We start from the raw sequence: 17,410 nt of genomic DNA on the forward strand, positions 1-17,410 counted from the left end.
TTTCATTACATGTGGTGATGTGATTATGCCTTAAAAAGTCATCTGTTAGACTTATATATACATAGAGAATTTATAAACTTAATGATTTCCCTTAAAACACTGGAAGTAGGGAGTATGGGGGGAATAGATGAAACAAAGTGGGCAAAATGTAGCTAACCGTTCAGCATAATATACTACTCTTGGTGAATGTCTGAAAATGCCCTAATATAAAACACACACAGCACACACACACCCAGGTGCTGTTTTTCATCGTAAACCCCGAGGGAACCAGATCCAGAGGGTCCACCGGCGGCAGCGCGGATTCTGAGGACTACCTCCGCGAGCCCGGACCGCCTTTCTCTCCCGCCGGACTCGAAGTTGACCGAGGGGGCGGCTGTGGGCCGCATCGGCCTCTTCATCCTTTCAGCACCCCCATAAACGCCTCTGGAGAGAGTTGGTGTCGCGGAGGGTAGCGTGCACACTTAGTTATCCCGGTTTCTACGCTGGACTTCGCCCAGCGGCCCAGAGCCTCAAGGCAGTAGAACACCTCACCCGCTCCCTCACCACCCGAGACGCAGCCACCACCGCAGCTGAGCGCTCGAGGCGGGCTCCGCGAAGCAACGTCACGGCGCGCCGTGCGTCGGTTCAAAGTTCGGCCCCGCCTCTGCTTCCCCCTCGCTGTCTCGCTCGGCCTGCGCTGCCACTGCTGCCGCTACCGCTGCTGTGGGCCGGGATCCGCTTCGCCTGCTCCGCCGCCTTCCTCCCTGAGCGCTGCCCGGCCGGCCGCCATGGCGAACGTGGCCGACACGAAGCTGTACGACATCCTGGGCGTCCCGCCCGGCGCCAGCGAGAACGAGCTGAAGAAGGTATTGGGGAGCGGGCCGCCCGGGCAGGGTGTGAGGGGCGCGGGCCTGCGCGGCTGGGACTGCCAGGCCGCGCTGCGGGGCGGCCCGCTAGCCGGCGGCGGCGGGCCCAGGCTGGGGGCCGGCGGCGAGACCGGCCCGCCGCGGGCCGCGCACTCCAGCCTCGGCTGACCTTGGGCCGCCGGCCCCGCCCGCCCGCCTACAGATGCAGCAAATAAAACCCACCCCTGCGCAAACACGACGAAAACGCTTCCTTCCTCCCTCCCCTGGCGGGCGCCTGAGGCCGGGCGCTCCCGGGAGGCAGCTGCCTGCCCGGCCCTCCCCGCGCCGAGGTCACCACCCTGGAAAAACAGGTTGGACCGAGACGCCCAGCGCATCCCGGCCCCGGGAGAGGAGTTGACCGCGCCGCGGACTTCGGCGCCCGAGCCGCGTCGGGGCTGGTCTGGGGCCTGGCGGAGGGTCGAGGTCGCCCCCGCCGGGTGCCTGCGGGAACTTAGGGATGTTTCCTGGGAGCCGCGGCCGCGGAGCTTCTCCCCTTCTTCCTCCCTCGCCCATTGACCCGGAGGTGGCGTGGGTCTGTGTCTGGGTGCATTGTTCTGTGGGCAGGTAACCCAAATGTTATGTACTCGTTTCAGGAAAAATCTGTGGGTCCCAGCCAAACACCTGAGTGTACACTGACTAAATATAAATAGAAGGCCTCATTATCGCTGTTTGCATTGCTGCGAATCTTTCATCTCCGGATTTCAAAGCATTTGAGGCATTTGATTAAGCCCCACAGCATCTTCACGGGGCTTAGAGTATCCGGATTTGTAAGCTTAGAAAAATGAGAATGCTCCTTAGGCAGTGGGACGGGTGCAGTTGAGAATAAAAGCACTTCCTGTTACCTTACCGGAAATGCTATTCTGTGTTACATAATTCAGGTGTCTGTGAATGAACGCTTAAGTGCTTTATATCTCAGCCACCCAAATGTATGCAGCTTCACTAACACCGAGGTCACTCCAATTTAGACCCCAATCAATCCACCCTATGAAAATAAACCATGACCTAGGAGCTTGTCTTCGCTTTTTCCTGATGCTACAATTAGAGGAGCCATCGTGAGCCCGGATTCTTACCTTAGTTTAATTTTAATAATAGTGGTTTTGCAGGCTGTAGAGCTTAACAGTCATTTCCCAGTAGAGTTTATTGGAGTCGTCTTGGTCTAATTACGGGCCATCAAAGACATTTGACAGTAGTGAAAATAGGGGATTTTTCAGTATTTTGTTTTTCTCTGTGGCTTTGTTTCATTGTTTGTATCTGGCTTTAGTATAACCTATTTTCAAGTATAACTACTGTCTGCTTTGTTATTAGTGAGTAAACAGTATTACGATGGAATATGCCCAACAATGCCAATGAATAAAGGATATTTTGGGAGGTTATGGTTTTAGAACATTGCTTTTCAGAAAATTGGATGTTAATTTAGTACTCACAAATCTTTAAACTGGTCTTTACATATAACCTTTTTTTTAAAAAATCTTTTATTGAAGGCATACAGAAAGTTAGCCAAGGAATACCATCCCGATAAGAATCCAAATGCTGGTGACAAAGTAAGTTATTTGAGACTTTTTTCCCCTGAGATTTCTGTTTTAAACTTAAATCGCCCTTCTTGGGAAAAAAAGGGAATGTTGTAAGAAAAGTCCATTTATGCCCATGGTGCCAAATTTTTATGTTAAGAGTATTTTGGTTTTATAATGGGAATACTATCATTCTGGGCAGTGGTAGGTGGTAAATAGGACCAGAATCAAACCAAAGGTAACTTGTAACTTTTCTTAGAATTAAATGAATTCTAGATTCCTATAGCTTTTTATTTGTAGTCTTTTATTTGGAAATCCAATTGTTTTCCTTTTTACTTTTTCTTTATAGTTCAAAGAAATAAGTTTTGCGTATGAAGTACTATCAAATCCTGAGAAGCGCGAACTATATGACAGATATGGAGAACAAGGTCTTCGGGAAGGTAGCAGCGGAGGTGGTGGCATGGATGATATTTTCTCTCACATTTTTGGTGGGGGATTATTCGGCTTCATGGGCAATCAGAGCAGAAGTCGAAATGGCAGAAGAAGAGGAGAAGACATGATGCATCCACTCAAGTGAATATCTTTTTTCTTTTTTTAAAAAAATGCTAAATACTTTTTTTCAAGTAGAAGTACTCAGTAAAAGAGAGAAGAGGCATCAAAAAATACTCTGTCCATCAGAAAAAAAAAATCTTCCATTTACCATGCTGTCCTCATTGGGTGACTAAGTTGAATTTAATAACCTGAATGTTGGTATTTTGCTAACAGATCTTAAAGGATGGTTGGTGTTTTTACAGAGTAGGAAGATTGTTTTGGTGTATGCTTCTGAGGCTGCTTGTTTTTAAAATTTCAATTATGAAGATTCTTTTCTTTGAAGTATTTAAACCTCCTGAGTTACTTTTTATTTAAAAACTTACAAATTGAGTGACCATCTGGCTAGTTTGTTAACATGTTACAGTAACTCATTACTTGTTCCTCAGTGTGAACTCTCCTAAATTGATTTCCGCGGAGCTTGCTGGCCTCAAGCCTGACATTAACCTGCCAGCATATGAATGGTGTCTGACCTTGATCTTAGACTGTGAACCCAATATGAAAGTAACTATTTTACTTTGCAAAATTTGTGAGATCTTTTATCCCGTTAATTTTTCATGGACCGGTAATGGTTATACTAGCAAATGCCAGAGACTGAAGTTCAAGTGTTTATTTGAAATATTTCATAGTATCTAGTATATACATTTGAGTAGGTAAGAGGAAGTAAAGTGTAATTTGTTAAAATTTTCCTGTTACTACAACCTTTCATTTTGGGTGGCTTTATAATATTCCATTCCATCATTTATTTATTTATTTATTTTTTAAAACAATCTAGTTTTTTTTTTTAAAGATTTATGTATTGATTGATTGATTGATTGCTATGTTGGGTCTTCGTTTCTGTGCCTAGTTGCGGTAAGTGGGGGCCACTCTTCATCACGGTGCGCGGGGCCTCTCACTGTCGCAGCCTCTCTTGTTGCGGAGCACAGGCTCCAGACGTGCAGGCTCAGTAGTTGTGGCTCACGGGCCTAGTTGCTCCGCGGCATGTGGGATCTTCCCAGACCAGGGCGCGAACCCGTGTCCCCTGCATTAGCAGGCGGACTCTCAACCACTGCGCCACCAGGGAAGCCCCCATCATCTATTTTTAATCATTCCCTTTCCTTTAGGATGTTACCAGTTTTTTCCTATCATAAATAGTGCTGCTGTGAGTATCTTTATGTACAGCTTTGTCTCTCCTTGGCAGAGATTTCTGGGCAGGCATCAGTGTTTTGAGGCTGATAAATATAACTAAATTGCCTTGTAGAGGATTGTGCCAGTTTAGCCCCACTGGTGGAGAGTGCCAGCTTCACTAGACCATTACCCACATTTTTCCTTCTTTTGCCATGTTTATTGAAATGAAGATTTTTCTGGCCTCTTACACAGTGGTGTTGCATAGTAATTGCAGTTTAATATAATTGCAGTAAGGGGAAGAAGACCTACCTATCATGTAAATGGTTGGTTAAAGGTTCTTAGGAGGAAGTTAAAGTCTGATGGAACCAAGTGCTTTGGTCTAAGGTCTAGATATGCCGTTGTTTGGAAGTGCTGATAGTGTTTTGACCATAAGTGTTTTATTATAGTGTCTAGAATGTATAAAAGATAACAATTTTGAGAAAGTTTGAATGCCACAAAATAGTATAGGTGCTTTGCAAAGCACATTTAACTTCTTTTGTTCCTCTATTTTAAAGTAAACCTTTACTATTAAAGGAGATTTAAAAACACCATGAGAAGGGTAAAACCAAATTAAATGCATTGCTTGCAAATTGTAAATGAATAATATTTTTGAGACTTCTGATGTATATAGATTTTTTTTTTTTGATGTTTATTTGGAAATGAATGGTCCTGCAGTTCAGATATGCTGTATGAATAAAGACGAGTTGGGTTTTATCAGTTGCGATTTTTAATAGGCTTTTTAACTTTTCCGTTTTGGGGTCATAGACCCCTTTGAAATTTTTGTAAAAGTTGCTCAAGTTTTGCTTATAATTCACTGCGTTTTTCAGACATCTAAAACTTGTTGTAGGCTCTCTCTTGGAAACCTATCCTTCTCATCTGTCACACTCTAGATAAGGCCAGTTTTTTTTTTTAATTTTATAGCTACTTTATTTATTTATTTATTTATTTTTGGCTGTGTTGGGTCTTCGGTTCGTGCGAGGGCTTTCTCTGGTTACGGCAAGTGGGGGCCACTCTTCATCGCGGTGCGGGGACCGCTCTTCATCGCGGTGCGCGGGCCTTTCACTATCGCGGCCCCTCCCGTTGCGGGGCACAGGCTCCAGACGCGCAGGCTCAGTAGCTGTGGCTCACGGGCCCAGTTGCTCCGTGGCATGTGGGATCTTCCCAGACCAGGGCTCGAACCCGTGTCCCCTGCATTAGCAGGCAGATTCTCAACCACTGCGCCACCAGGGAAGCCCCAAGGCCAGTTTTTTTTTTTTAAGACATACGCAATCTAATTGCCTCCCGTAAATTGTAATGTAACTTTGTAGCGTTTCTGAATTGTCCTTGAAGGGGACAGAGCCTTATAGTAGAGCCTGGACTCTGGAGCCAGACTGCCTGTGTGATCTTGGGCAAGTTACTTCTCTGTGCCTCAATTTTGTCCTGTAATATATACCTCATTCAGAGGGTTGGATTAGGTGGAGGTCTTCCTTGAGGCCAGAAGAAGGTGTGATGTTTTGAGTTTGTGCAGTTACCAGCTTTATCAGGAAATGCAGCACAGTAAATTATTGGCCTGATCCTTTAGGTTGTGGCTTTGAGCAATACATATATTGTTTATAGCCATAAACAATTTGAGCTACAAAATAAAATCTCACTCAGTTGATTTATGTAAGGTGTTCTTGAATTCTTTTTTTAAAAGGTTATAGTGGAATTTGCTATATCAGCTATCGTTTATATCTTGAATGTAAGAGAACTTGGCAAAATTTGAACCTAATTCTTTTCTCCCCAGAGTATCTTTAGAAGATTTGTATAATGGCAAGACAACCAAACTACAACTTAGCAAGAATGTACTCTGTAGCGCATGCAGTGGGTAAGTGTGTTTTCTGGTTATGAAATGAATTTCGTCCATTCTTTCAGTGGCACATTGAGTCTATATCAGATAAAAATTGTTCGTGACTTCAAACTGACTACCCAACCCAGAACACTTTCTGATACCTCTGAAAGTCTTTAAATACCAGTCATTGGCCATTGAAGATGAAGGTGAAAAGCACAATTCCTATTTGTCATGGCCTAGGGGGAAAATTCTAATTTATACTTTTGCTTGCTTTTTAGCCAAGGTGGAAAGTCTGGAGCTGTTCAGAAGTGTAGTGCTTGTCGGGGTCGAGGTGTACGCATCATGATCAGACAGCTGGCTCCAGGAATGGTACAACAGATGCAGTCTGTGTGTTCTGACTGTAATGGAGAAGGTATGCATGCCAGTGTTTCTCTGCTTTTATGTTGGATGGATTGGGAATGCAGAAGTTGGAGAGGCTTACAGTTTTTCTTTTTCAACGTGTGTTTGTGTTCATCTTATTAAAGATACAGAGAGTTCTGAAAGAAAAATGTAAAAATAATATTTCCTTATGCATAGGCCCAGTGAACACAGATAAACAGTAAACTTATGTTGAGTGAAATGTTTAGTCTTTTTTCATTCCAAAAAGATGGGGCAAAGTTTTTTGTCCCTTTATATTTTAAAAAGTTATATTTGGTAAAAGAGAGAGAGCAAATTGTTTAGTTCTCATCCTGATAAGTGGAGAATTTTACTGTAAGCTTTAGTTAGCTTTTGAGGATAGATTATTGCAATTGAAGCTCTTTTTACAGAAGTAAATATTTTAGGCTTTGTGGGCGAATGTTTTCTGAAACTGCTATTCACTTCTGCCCTTTTAGCACTTTTATAGCCACAGACAATATGTAAACAAGTGGGCATGACTGTCTTCTAGATAAACATTACTTATAGAAACAAAGGCATGCCCATTTTGTCCTGTGAGCCTTAGTTTGCCAGCCCTTGTTCTAGAGCAGTGCTATCCAAAAGAATTTTTCTGTGATGATGGGAAAGTTCTGTGTATGTAATGTCTAGTATAGTAGCCACTAGCCACCGTGTATGACGAGGAAATGAACTTTTAATTTTAATTATTTTTAAATTAAATAGCCACATTGGCTAGTGGTTACCATATTGGTCAGTTCTAGAACATCCTTTTACAAATTGCTTCTGGAAGAGACAAGATAATTTGGAGAAGCTGCATATCATATTCCCCTCCTGGAGCATCTCAGGGCATTTTACCTTATTAAAGTTGCTAACAATTCCCACTCTCAAGAAATCAGAATTGACTGAAATCTTTTCCCATGTGCCATTACCATTTTAAGGAACTGGTGCTTTGCAGAACATACTTTGCAGAAGCAGTGTTCCTGAAGTCACTTACACACGTCATCTGAGCATTAAAGTGTGCCACTAATCAGCCATTAGAAATTGATGGTATTTTTTTTTCACAGTATACTATGTACAGCTTTCGTTTTATTTTATTATAGCACTGATCAGATATTTCAGAAGAATACATATGATTAAAGGATGTTTAAATAAAGGATGTTTAAATCTTTATTTGGGTTGTCTCTCTCCATTGTTAAATTTAAATGAAACTAAGACAAAAATGAAGAAGCAGTTGTAGAAGTTCAGGCATCCGACCACCCATTTTGTGTGCTTGATCATTAGGCTTTGTTTTAACTTAGGAAGTAGAGTCAAGAGTTAAGAAAATATTGTTTAAGATACTTTATACTCTGGAATAGAGGAGACTAGGTAGCTGGGTCCTTTAGGTAACCTGCAGTAAGATGTGAGTTTTTGTTATTAAGAATGATATTTTAATCAAAAGTTTAGGTAGCAGTTTAAAGACGTTCAGGAAATTTATTTAGTGAATAAAGACATTATCAAGACCTGTCTTACTTGAGTGCGGTATAGTACCCTTGCTGGAAGTTTGAATGACCTCTTTTTCCAGGGGAGGTAATTAATGAAAAGGACCGCTGTAAAAAATGTGAAGGGAAGAAGGTGATTAAAGAAGTCAAGATTCTTGAAGTCCACGTAGACAAAGGCATGAAACATGGACAGAGAATTACATTTACTGGGGAAGCAGACCAGGCCCCAGGAGTGGAACCAGGAGACATTGTTCTTTTGCTACAAGAAAAAGAACATGAGGTAATTTCCTTTTTGTTTGTTTTATTTTTGCCTCAGAAGACCAGAAATGGGTCTTGTATGCAAGATATAGGTTAGATCAGTTTGAGTTTCCTGAAGCAACACTGAACATAGATGAAGTTGTTAAGTCCTTAGGCTGAGTTCATAAGAACTGACTTCTTTAGTAGACCAACAAGACAGGTGCTGTCAGAAGCACTGTAGAAGGAGTTGGTCTTGGTCCCAGCTCTGCCATTGACTGGCAGTATAACCTTAAGTAATCCTGTTGTGTCTGTACCCCGGTTTCCTTATTTATGAAGATACGGGCATTGGACCAGATAATCTAGGCAGCCTAGTTTTCACTGTGAAACTCCTTGGATGGTTGGTGAGGGCTTCAGTCCTCAGTACTGCTCTGTTGACTTGTTTTACATATTGGGTATCTATGTGAGCTTTCTTGAAAGAAAAGGTTCTGCAGTTTTAAAAACATTTTATTTTTAAATTTCTTTTTTTTTTGGCCGTGCCGCACAGCTTGTGGGATCTTAGTTCCCCAGCCAGGGATTGAACACGGGCCCACGGTAGTGAAAGCGCCGAGTCCTAACCACTGGACTGCCAGGGAATGCCCTATTTTTAAATTGCTCATTGACTCTGTATTGTATCCATTAATGTACATGGCAAAATGTACTGGGCTGATGATGTGGCCTGGTATATGTTATTTTGATTATACCATTGTATCTGTATTTTTTAAATGTGCGATGGAGTATATTTTAAGTTTTTTGTTTGTTTTTTCATTTGGACCATTTTTAAAGTCTTTATTGAATTTGTTACAATATTGCTTCTGTTTTATGTTTTGGTTTCTTTGGCCACGAGGCATGTGGGATCTTAGCTCCCCGACCAGGGATTGACCCCACAACCCCTGCATTGGAAGGTGAAGTCTTAACCACTGGGCCACCAGGGAAGTCCCCTAAATTCTTGGATATAGAAGCATTTGACAGGATTCTGGCTTTGTACTTGATCACTTTGCCGTTTTGAGTTCCTTTGGAAGTATTTAGATTACAAGTCAGCTGCCTTTTTTAGTTCACACTAAAATTTTCTCCCATTTGATGGTGATTTCTACAAATAAAGTAAATTTTAAAAATCACTTCAAAAATCCAGTAGAGATTAAAGCCATATTGAGATGCAGATTCTGGGAATTTGATTTGATTCATTCCCTCATTAGATTGTGGCTTGCTCTCCTAGACAAGCCTTTCTCAAGGTATACTAGTCAAATTTATTGCCTCAGGAAAGCTGTAAATTGCTATATATCTTGGCCTTTAGTGAATATTGCCAAACCTACCAATGGCAAGGGTCCCTAGATTGCTTTTGTTGTTGGTTTTTTTTAAGGAGTAATTTCTAGAATTCTGCCTTAGAGTGTTATGGGTTAAAATATTCTGTAAGTATATTGGGATTTTAAAAAATAGAAATCACTGACCTTGGAGACAAGGGACTTAAGTTCTGGCTCCCATTTACTAGCTTTAGCTTCCCTGGGCTTGGCTTTGCGTACTAAAAAATGTCGTCCCTCAGAAAGATAGTATAGAATCAAATGAGATAATGAATAAGCTGCTCTTCTTTCTTGGGGCTGTGAGGAGGAGGCATTTGGAAGTAAATCACCTCCAAAATTATTGGCAGCAGTGGAATTGCGTGGAATTTCCAACAGACAGCAGATGTTACTGGTTGTCTAAAGTAGAAAATAGAAGATGATAAAGGTTAGAATGGAAGTTCATCTAGTAAGAGGTCAAAGATTGTTCCTTCTTGGTTTTATTGTGACCGGTAAAGTAAATTTGAGCCCAGAATGAGATTTAGGCATCTTGTTTCATTTATACCACTGAGAATATTCTTAACCTTCTTAAGAAAAATTGATTAGTTTGACTAGTTCATGAACATACTTGTATTTTTTGGGGGCTTTCTTTTTTAAAAAAAACTCAACACTTGTGCTGAAGGAATTGTGAGGCCATGAGATCAGGGTGGGTACTGTAGCTGAAACAGAGTGTAAATCTTCTGATCAAAAAACAATTCAAAAAAAAAAAACAATTCAGTTTTGAGAGTGCTGTGTATGCATGTGTATCATCTTTCAGTACAGGTGTGTGTGTATTTTGGTAATCTTGCTATCATAGTGCATTTGTACAGCAAAGAACGACAGTGGTGGGTAAGATCTGGTGATGTTAGTCTCTCCTCTATGCTCTATATTTTTATTTTTCAGAAATTATTACAGCTTTTAAGTGTTTTACTCTCTGGTTCTTGGTAATTTCTCCTCATTAGTCTGGTTTTTCAAAAATTTCCTGGCCATTCTTGCCTGTTTATTCTCTGTTTGAATTTTAGCATCAAATTGTCTAATATAACCACCCTTCCTGCCGGTCCCCTCCTCCCCCCAAAAAAACCCCTAATACCGTTTTTTATTGGAATTACTTTAAGTTGAGGTCTCCTATACAAGAACATAGTATCCCTTCATGCTCCCTACTTCTTTTTTTTTTTTTTTTTTAATTTATTTATTTGGCCACACTGTGCAGCATGTGGAACTTCCCCAACGAGGGATGGAACCCGTGTCCCCTGCATTGGGAATGCGGAGTGTTAACCACTGGACCATCAGCGAAGTCCACTCCCTGCTTCTAATATAGCTTTAACCAAAGAATATTTGGTTAAAGATAGTTTTTGGAACAGTAATGTAATGATATGTTCAGAAACACTTTCATTTTATGAACTTGCAAAAGATTGAAAAGTGCTGCATGAAAGAAACCGTACTGAAATTAATTTTTCCACCCATTGTGAGAAACACCTGAGTAAACTCTCATAGGAAATATACGTTCAGTGTTCTCAAACTTTAGCATACGTTAGAATCCCCTGGAGGGTTTATTAAAACTACAGATTGCAGGTCCTCACCTTCATAGATTCTGATGCAGTGGTTATGGGATGAGGCCCAAGAATGTGCATTCCTAACCAGTTTCCTGGTGCTGCTGAGGCTGCTGGTCCAGGACCACTGGTCAAGATAATGGTTTGAGATTAACTTTTTTCGTAGGTAAATTTAGGAGGATAATTTAGGAAAAGAGGATATCTTTCAGATTTCCTCTCCTCTCTGACTGAACCAGCCAGGATTATTCTTTGGAAGAGATAACTATTGTATTGAAAAAAAACTAGGTGACCTTTCACTGCAGTTAATTTTATTTCAACTTAAATTTCAAAAGTTAACTATAGATATTTGTGAATTCTAATAAGCAAACGTAAATTTCAAAAGTTAACTATAGATATTTGTGAATTCTAATAAGCAAACGTTATAAGTTGGGCATGTGTGAAATTGGATGCATTTTTCCCTACACACTGAACGCTCATTTTTTAATGTTTATTGAATAACCTTTGCATTACCTAGTCCATAGGCTTATGGTATAATAATAAGCCAACTTTAACATTTGTTTTACATTCACCTAAGCAAGTTTTGAATTTTAGGTGAGGTAAAATTTGTTTGTACTTGTATGAAGCATGGGGTTTGAGCCCCTTTACTGGTTGAGCATTACTGGTTGAGCTTTTTTAGTTGAACTTGGGCCTTCCCCTTCCCCTGTTGGGATCACATCTGGAGGAAACACCAAGTGAACCTGTTCTCCAGAATCCCACTGGGCTTTGTACACCTTTTCACTCAGAGGCAGTGTTCGGAAATGGTCCATAATTGTAAAATATACCTGGTTCTGTTTTTGAAGCTTCAGTTGTACCTTACGAGCCATTGTTTTCCCAATTCCAGTTCTTTCGTGATAGAAGTTTTTAGCATATTACTTGAGAATAGCTAGGTTTCCTTATATAAATTTAGGAAACCTAGGGATGGTGGCAGTTTGGCTTTTGCAGTAAATGGTAGAACTAAGGTTTTGAAATTGATTCAAGGAGCACAGAACAACAGGGTACGCCTCCATAATTTTTTAAAAAGATGTTCCTGGTGTGCTTTATTTGTAGGTGTTCCAGAGAGACGGAAATGATTTGCACATGACATATAAGATAGGACTTGTTGAAGCTCTATGTGGATTTCAGTTCACATTTAAGCACCTTGATGGACGTCAGATTGTGGTGAAATACCCGCCTGGCAAAGTAATTGAGCCAGGTAAATCTTGATTTTTGTCTGATCCAAGATTCTGTGTAATCTTCTACAGTAGGTGACTCAAAAAAATATTATTGAGCACCTTCTTGGGTAAAATTCTTAATACTTTCCCCTTTATTTACTCAAATAATAGGATGTGTCCGTGTAGTTCGAGGTGAAGGAATGCCACAGTATCGTAATCCCTTTGAAAAAGGTGATCTTTACATAAAATTTGATGTGCAGTTTCCTGAAAACAACTGGATCAACCCAGACAAGCTTTCTGTAAGTGTTCTCTAAATTTAGGCAACAGATGACTTAAAGTTTAATAATAGTTGTGTTTCTGTGTCACTTTGCGTTTGTTTTGGGTGCTAAGATTACACAATTTATTAATTTGAGTGATTGATGGGCTGTCCTGGTTGTTTTAAAGTGAGGATACCTGATGTAAAAGTTTACGGGGCCAAGTAGGGAATAGTGAAGGAGTAAAGCAGACTGCGTGTGAGGTGGTGGTGGGAGGATTGGGGCTCCCGGGAGAGCAGATCTCTCACCTGAAGAGGGCAGCCCCCCAGCTTAGCATCTGCTGGTTGTTCATGCGGGAAGGCATGTCTAGTGTGAAATTTTCCAGTGTTTAAACGTTAGCAACTAATTCTGTTTTTTGTTTTCTAAGCAATAGATGGGTTGCACAAAAGATGTCTGCAGATTTGGTCTGTGGGTCATCCATTTGTGATCTCTGGCTTAAAGTGCAAAGACTAACTGTCAAACATATACCTTGGATTGTATCAAAAGGGAACTTGATAGTGGATGAAGATAATCTTCCAGCTAACCTTATTTTTATTTATTTTAATGAAGGAATTAGAAGATCTTCTGCCATCTAGACCAGAAGTTCCGAACATTATTGGAGACACAGAGGAGGTAGAGCTTCAAGAGTTTGATAGCACTCGGGGCTCAGGAGGTGGTCAGAGGCGTGAAGCCTATAATGATAGCTCTGATGAAGAAAGCAGTAGCCATCATGGACCAGGAGTGCAATGTGCCCATCAGTAAACTCTGCAAACAAATTGCACAGGTGGATTTTCTTTCCACACTTGCCTGGTTTGTTTTCAGCGATCCAGCTGGTCAACCCAGATGAACTGATGGACATCTGTTGGTCTATGTGTAACTTTTAAAATTGGTATAGTATCTACAGAGTGTATAATTTAAACTAACCACAAAGCTTTACATCTTCATTTCGACTGTTCTGTAGCAGAATAAAGCACTTGAAAGGAAACAAGACTCCCTTTCACACATGGGTTATAAGTTTCAGTCCTGGTATCTGTGCTTGATTTTTATCAGTTTTGTGTAGATTTTATGTTTCATATTTTAAATTCAAATCCCACATTGTAAAGTTTGTGTACAATTTGTCCTGAAGCTTTGTGTTTGGCTGCACCTGCATAAGCTGCTACAAATAGAATAAAGAATTTCATAGCCTGTATCTATCATTTAGATGCATGGAAAAATGGGCTTTGCACACAATGGGTTTGGAGCTGACTGGGAACAATGGAAAAAACATTAGCTGAGCTGTGGTTGTAAAGTTTGGGTGGGGTTTCTCCCCCACCCCTTTTTTTTTCCTTCCTTTTTTTTTTTTTTTTTTACCATCTTGTGAAAGGTTTCTGAAACTCAATAATAAAAAGCAGTTGGTGTAAATTACTCTTTGTCTCACATTTTTAGAAGGAAGAAATATTTTGAACTGTAAAATCTATCCTTAAACTGGAGAATGTATCCTTAGTTCTGGTTCTTAAACAGCCCTTAAAAACCCATTGGCCTGAAGCTTATGCCTCAGGCACATGCCCATTTTATAGTTTCAAAAGACAAAAGAAAGTTTGATATGTTGGTAGAAACAGGCTTTATTGGCTTCAATTAATGCTTTGTAGAGTCAAGGACATCTGAGTTATGTAACTCCTAAGTTATGATCCTGAGCACTGGGGCCAGGTTAACCTGGCCTGTATTTCCTCACCCCACCCCCTTTTAAAAAAAATAAGGTAACAGCAAATCAATATTAGAACCATGTCTGCATAGAACCTGTTAAAATGCTCTGTTTTCATTAAATGTTAAGTTAAAGATTCTCTTGTCTCCATTAAGTTGAATATTTGAGATTGGGGGGGGAAGCATTGATTACTATTGTTTTATAGAAAAGTAAGACTCTTAGGCTGGTATGAGAAAAATCAGGTAAAACTACTATGAAAAGGATGTTGTATTGCTCTTCTTTCATCTTCTACTACCTTCTTTTCATTCCCAGAGTAGGTATTTTTAGAACACACTTTAATTTTAGGGAAAAGAGACATCATTTATAGATTTTACGTTTGTAAAAGGACAAATGGGAGAAAGCCGAAAACTAAGAATTTTAAATGTATTATGCCATCCCTGAACCTAATTGTAGTACTTGTAGTTTATTTCTAGGTCTACTAGAACCTGAATGAAAAAAAAAAAAGGTGTCCTGGCATTAATCAAGGCCTTGAGGTTTAAATTATTGCCCTATCCACTCTACCTCCATTGTACAAAAACTATTTTACAACCAGCCTGGGCAAGATGCAACAGCATAGTAGTTTTGTATCCAAGGTTACTTCCCCACAACCACTTTAAGTAAGAAATGCAGTGGCAATACAAAGTTTGTAGCCTTTCCAATAAAGGTTTATAAAACATTAGAGTTGTTCAGTGTAGTCTTTCTTTCAATTCTTCTACCCAGGTTTTTGGACTACAGTAGAGAACCATATGGAAGGGGAATAAAACCTTGTTAAGGTCTGTTATTTCACTGAATCTACTCGCTCTACGTTGTAGAGCATCTGTCTAGAGAATAAGCATATGTCATCAATACAAAGAACCTTTTATAACAGCTTTATTGAAATATAATTCATATACCATTAAATCTACTTTTTAAGGAAGGTGTGCAGGGAATTCCCTGGCAGTCCAGTGGTTAGGACTTTGCTTCCACTGCTGGGGCCCTGGGTTCTGTCTGTGGTCTGGGAACTAAGATTCTGCAAGCTGCGCAGCCAAAAAAAAGAAAAAAAGGTGTGCCGTTCAGTGGTTTTTAGTGTATTCACAGTGTTTTGCAACCATCACCACTGATTCCAGAATATTTTCATCACGCCAGAAAAGAAAAATCCGTTAGTATTTATTTGCAATCTCTAGTTTCTAAGTATTTGCCTATTTCAGATATTTTCTATAAAATGGAATCATAACAGTATGTGGCCGTTTGTGACGTGTTCATTTAGTATGTTTTCAAGGTTCATCCCTGTCGTAGCATGTATTGGTATTTCATTTTTATGGCAAAATAATACTCCATTGTATAGACATACCGTATGTTTGTTTACTCATCCATCAGTTGGTGGACATTTGAGTTTTTTCCATTTGGAATAATGCTGCTGTGGACATTCATGTACAAATTTGTGTGTGGACATGTTTTAAATTCTTTTGGATAAACTTAGGAGTGGAATTGCTGGGTCACATGGTAACTTGAATCTTTTGAAGAACTGCCAAACTTCCAAAAAGTCTGCACCATTTTACAATACAACAATGTATGAGGGTTTCAATTTTTCCCTGTAACTGCCAACATTTGCTGTCTTTTAGTATAGCTGTCCTAGTGGGTATGAAGTGGTTTTGATTTGCATTTGCCTACGACTAATGATGTTAAGCATCTTTTCATGTACTTACTGGCCATCGGTGTGTTTTTGGAGAAATGTCTATTTCAGATCCTTTTCCCATACTTTATTCAATAGATTTTCTTACTTTCTAACCTTTTTCTGTTCTAGGACACCATATTACACTTAGTCATATCTGCATAGGCTCCTCTTGGCTGTAACAGTTCTGATTTTATTTGTTTTTGATTGGTGACCTAGACAGTTTTGAGCAATAGTAGTCAGGTATTTTGTGGAATGAACAATGTAATATTAGTATTAACATATGTAAAAGTTGATTCTGACAGTACTAGTTGCAGGAATGTATCAGTATGATGTTTAAAAGAAAAACCTGTTTTCTCTACTCATAACACTTTTGATACTACCTGGAGTTAGACCCACACAGGTTAAGGGCTCAGTCCCACAAGACTGCCTGTTCTTCAGACACCAATCACAAGTCCCAGATTGTCACCTGTACTTGTGACCAACTGGTTATAAATGCAGGGTACCCACAACCCCCTCCTCGGTTTCAGTAATTTGCTAGAATGGCTCATAGAACTCAGGAACACTTTTCTTACTAGATTACCAGGTTATTATAAGAGATACAACTCAGGAACAGCCAAATGGAATAGGGCGTAATCATTCACGATTGATGATTGAACTCAGTGTCAGCCCCTCTCCCCTTCCCAGAGGTCTAGGGGTGGGACCGAAAGTTCCAACCTTCTTACCGTATGGTTGGTTCCCTCTGGTAAGCAGCCCCCGTCATTAATATAAACTCAGGAATAGCTGAAAAGGGCTTGTTATAAATTTAAAGACACACCACTAACCCCTATCGGGAAGTTCCATGGGTTTGGGCAGCTCTCTGCCAGGAACCAGGGATGAAAACCAAATTATTTTTCTTATTCTATCACAGTATCACAGTGTTATTGATATTTCAGTGAAACAGCTGCATATTATAAACTGTCAAGGCACGTGTGTAAAAGTTATTTCTAATAGTCTTGCATGAGTGAATCAGTGTGTACTTTGGGAGAAACATGGGAAACCTTGCTCCCACCATCTGCCAACTTTTTGCTTAGTTGTTCAATTCCAGTATACACGTATGGTAGTATCAGAATTGTTAACCCATACCCACTTGGGAAAAAAAACCTAATCAACTAGAGTACAGTGCTAAGCATAGTTTCTTTTACCTTTAATTTCACAGACTCCATTTCCGAAGTTACTTAGGAAAGTAACCTTTCCCCCCACCCCCTTCCATGAGATTGTTTCATACGTTTGTAATATAGTTAAATTGTGTGATTGCATTCTACATTCTATCCTAGGAACCACCCCACCAACACCTCCTAAATGATTTTTTAAAATCTGCATACAGGGAATTCCCTGGTGGTCCAGTGGTTAGGACTCCATGCTTTCACTGCTGAGGGCGCAGGTTCAATCCCTGGTTGGGGAAGTAAAATCCCACAAGCTGTGCAGCATGGCCAAAAATAAATAAAATCTGCATACATTGAGGGTCACTCTTTGTGTTGTGAAGTTCAAAATGTCTTGACAAATGCATAGTGTCATGTATTTACTAGTATGTCATACACAATAAAAAAAATCCC

At 40.2% G+C, this 17,410-nt stretch overlaps 1 protein-coding gene across 1 annotated transcript; it reads left to right on the top strand.

Annotated features, from left to right (window-relative positions):
• The first annotated feature begins 634 nt into the window (after window positions 1-634).
• DNAJA2 (DnaJ heat shock protein family (Hsp40) member A2) lies at window positions 635-14,841 on the top strand. The gene is made up of 9 exons (XM_007167639.2): window positions 635-845; window positions 2,366-2,425; window positions 2,742-2,965; window positions 5,892-5,972; window positions 6,215-6,348; window positions 7,909-8,105; window positions 12,048-12,192; window positions 12,323-12,450; window positions 13,015-14,841. The coding sequence occupies exons 1-9, from the start codon at window positions 768-770 to the stop codon at window positions 13,204-13,206; spliced, it is 1,239 nt and encodes a 412-aa protein (XP_007167701.1). The 5' UTR covers window positions 635-767; the 3' UTR covers window positions 13,207-14,841.
• The last annotated feature ends 2,569 nt before the right edge of the window (window positions 14,842-17,410 follow it).

The sequence above is a fragment of the Balaenoptera acutorostrata genome, chromosome 19 (genome assembly GCF_949987535.1).
Source record: "Balaenoptera acutorostrata chromosome 19, mBalAcu1.1, whole genome shotgun sequence".
Lineage (NCBI taxonomy): Eukaryota > Metazoa > Chordata > Mammalia > Artiodactyla > Balaenopteridae > Balaenoptera > Balaenoptera acutorostrata.

What these genes read in the sequence shown, in the direction of transcription:
- DNAJA2 (XM_007167639.2), top strand. Translation starts at nt 768, where the DNA reads ATGGCGAACGTGGCCGACACGAAGCTGTACGACATCCTGGGCGTCCCG. An exon ending in CTCTGTAGCGCATGCAGTGG is followed by an intron (nt 5,973 to 6,214) that starts GTAAGTGTGTTT and finishes CTTGCTTTTTAG; the next exon opens with CCAAGGTGGAAAGTCTGGAG. An exon ending in TACAAGAAAAAGAACATGAG is followed by an intron (nt 8,106 to 12,047) that starts GTAATTTCCTTT and finishes CTTTATTTGTAG; the next exon opens with GTGTTCCAGAGAGACGGAAA.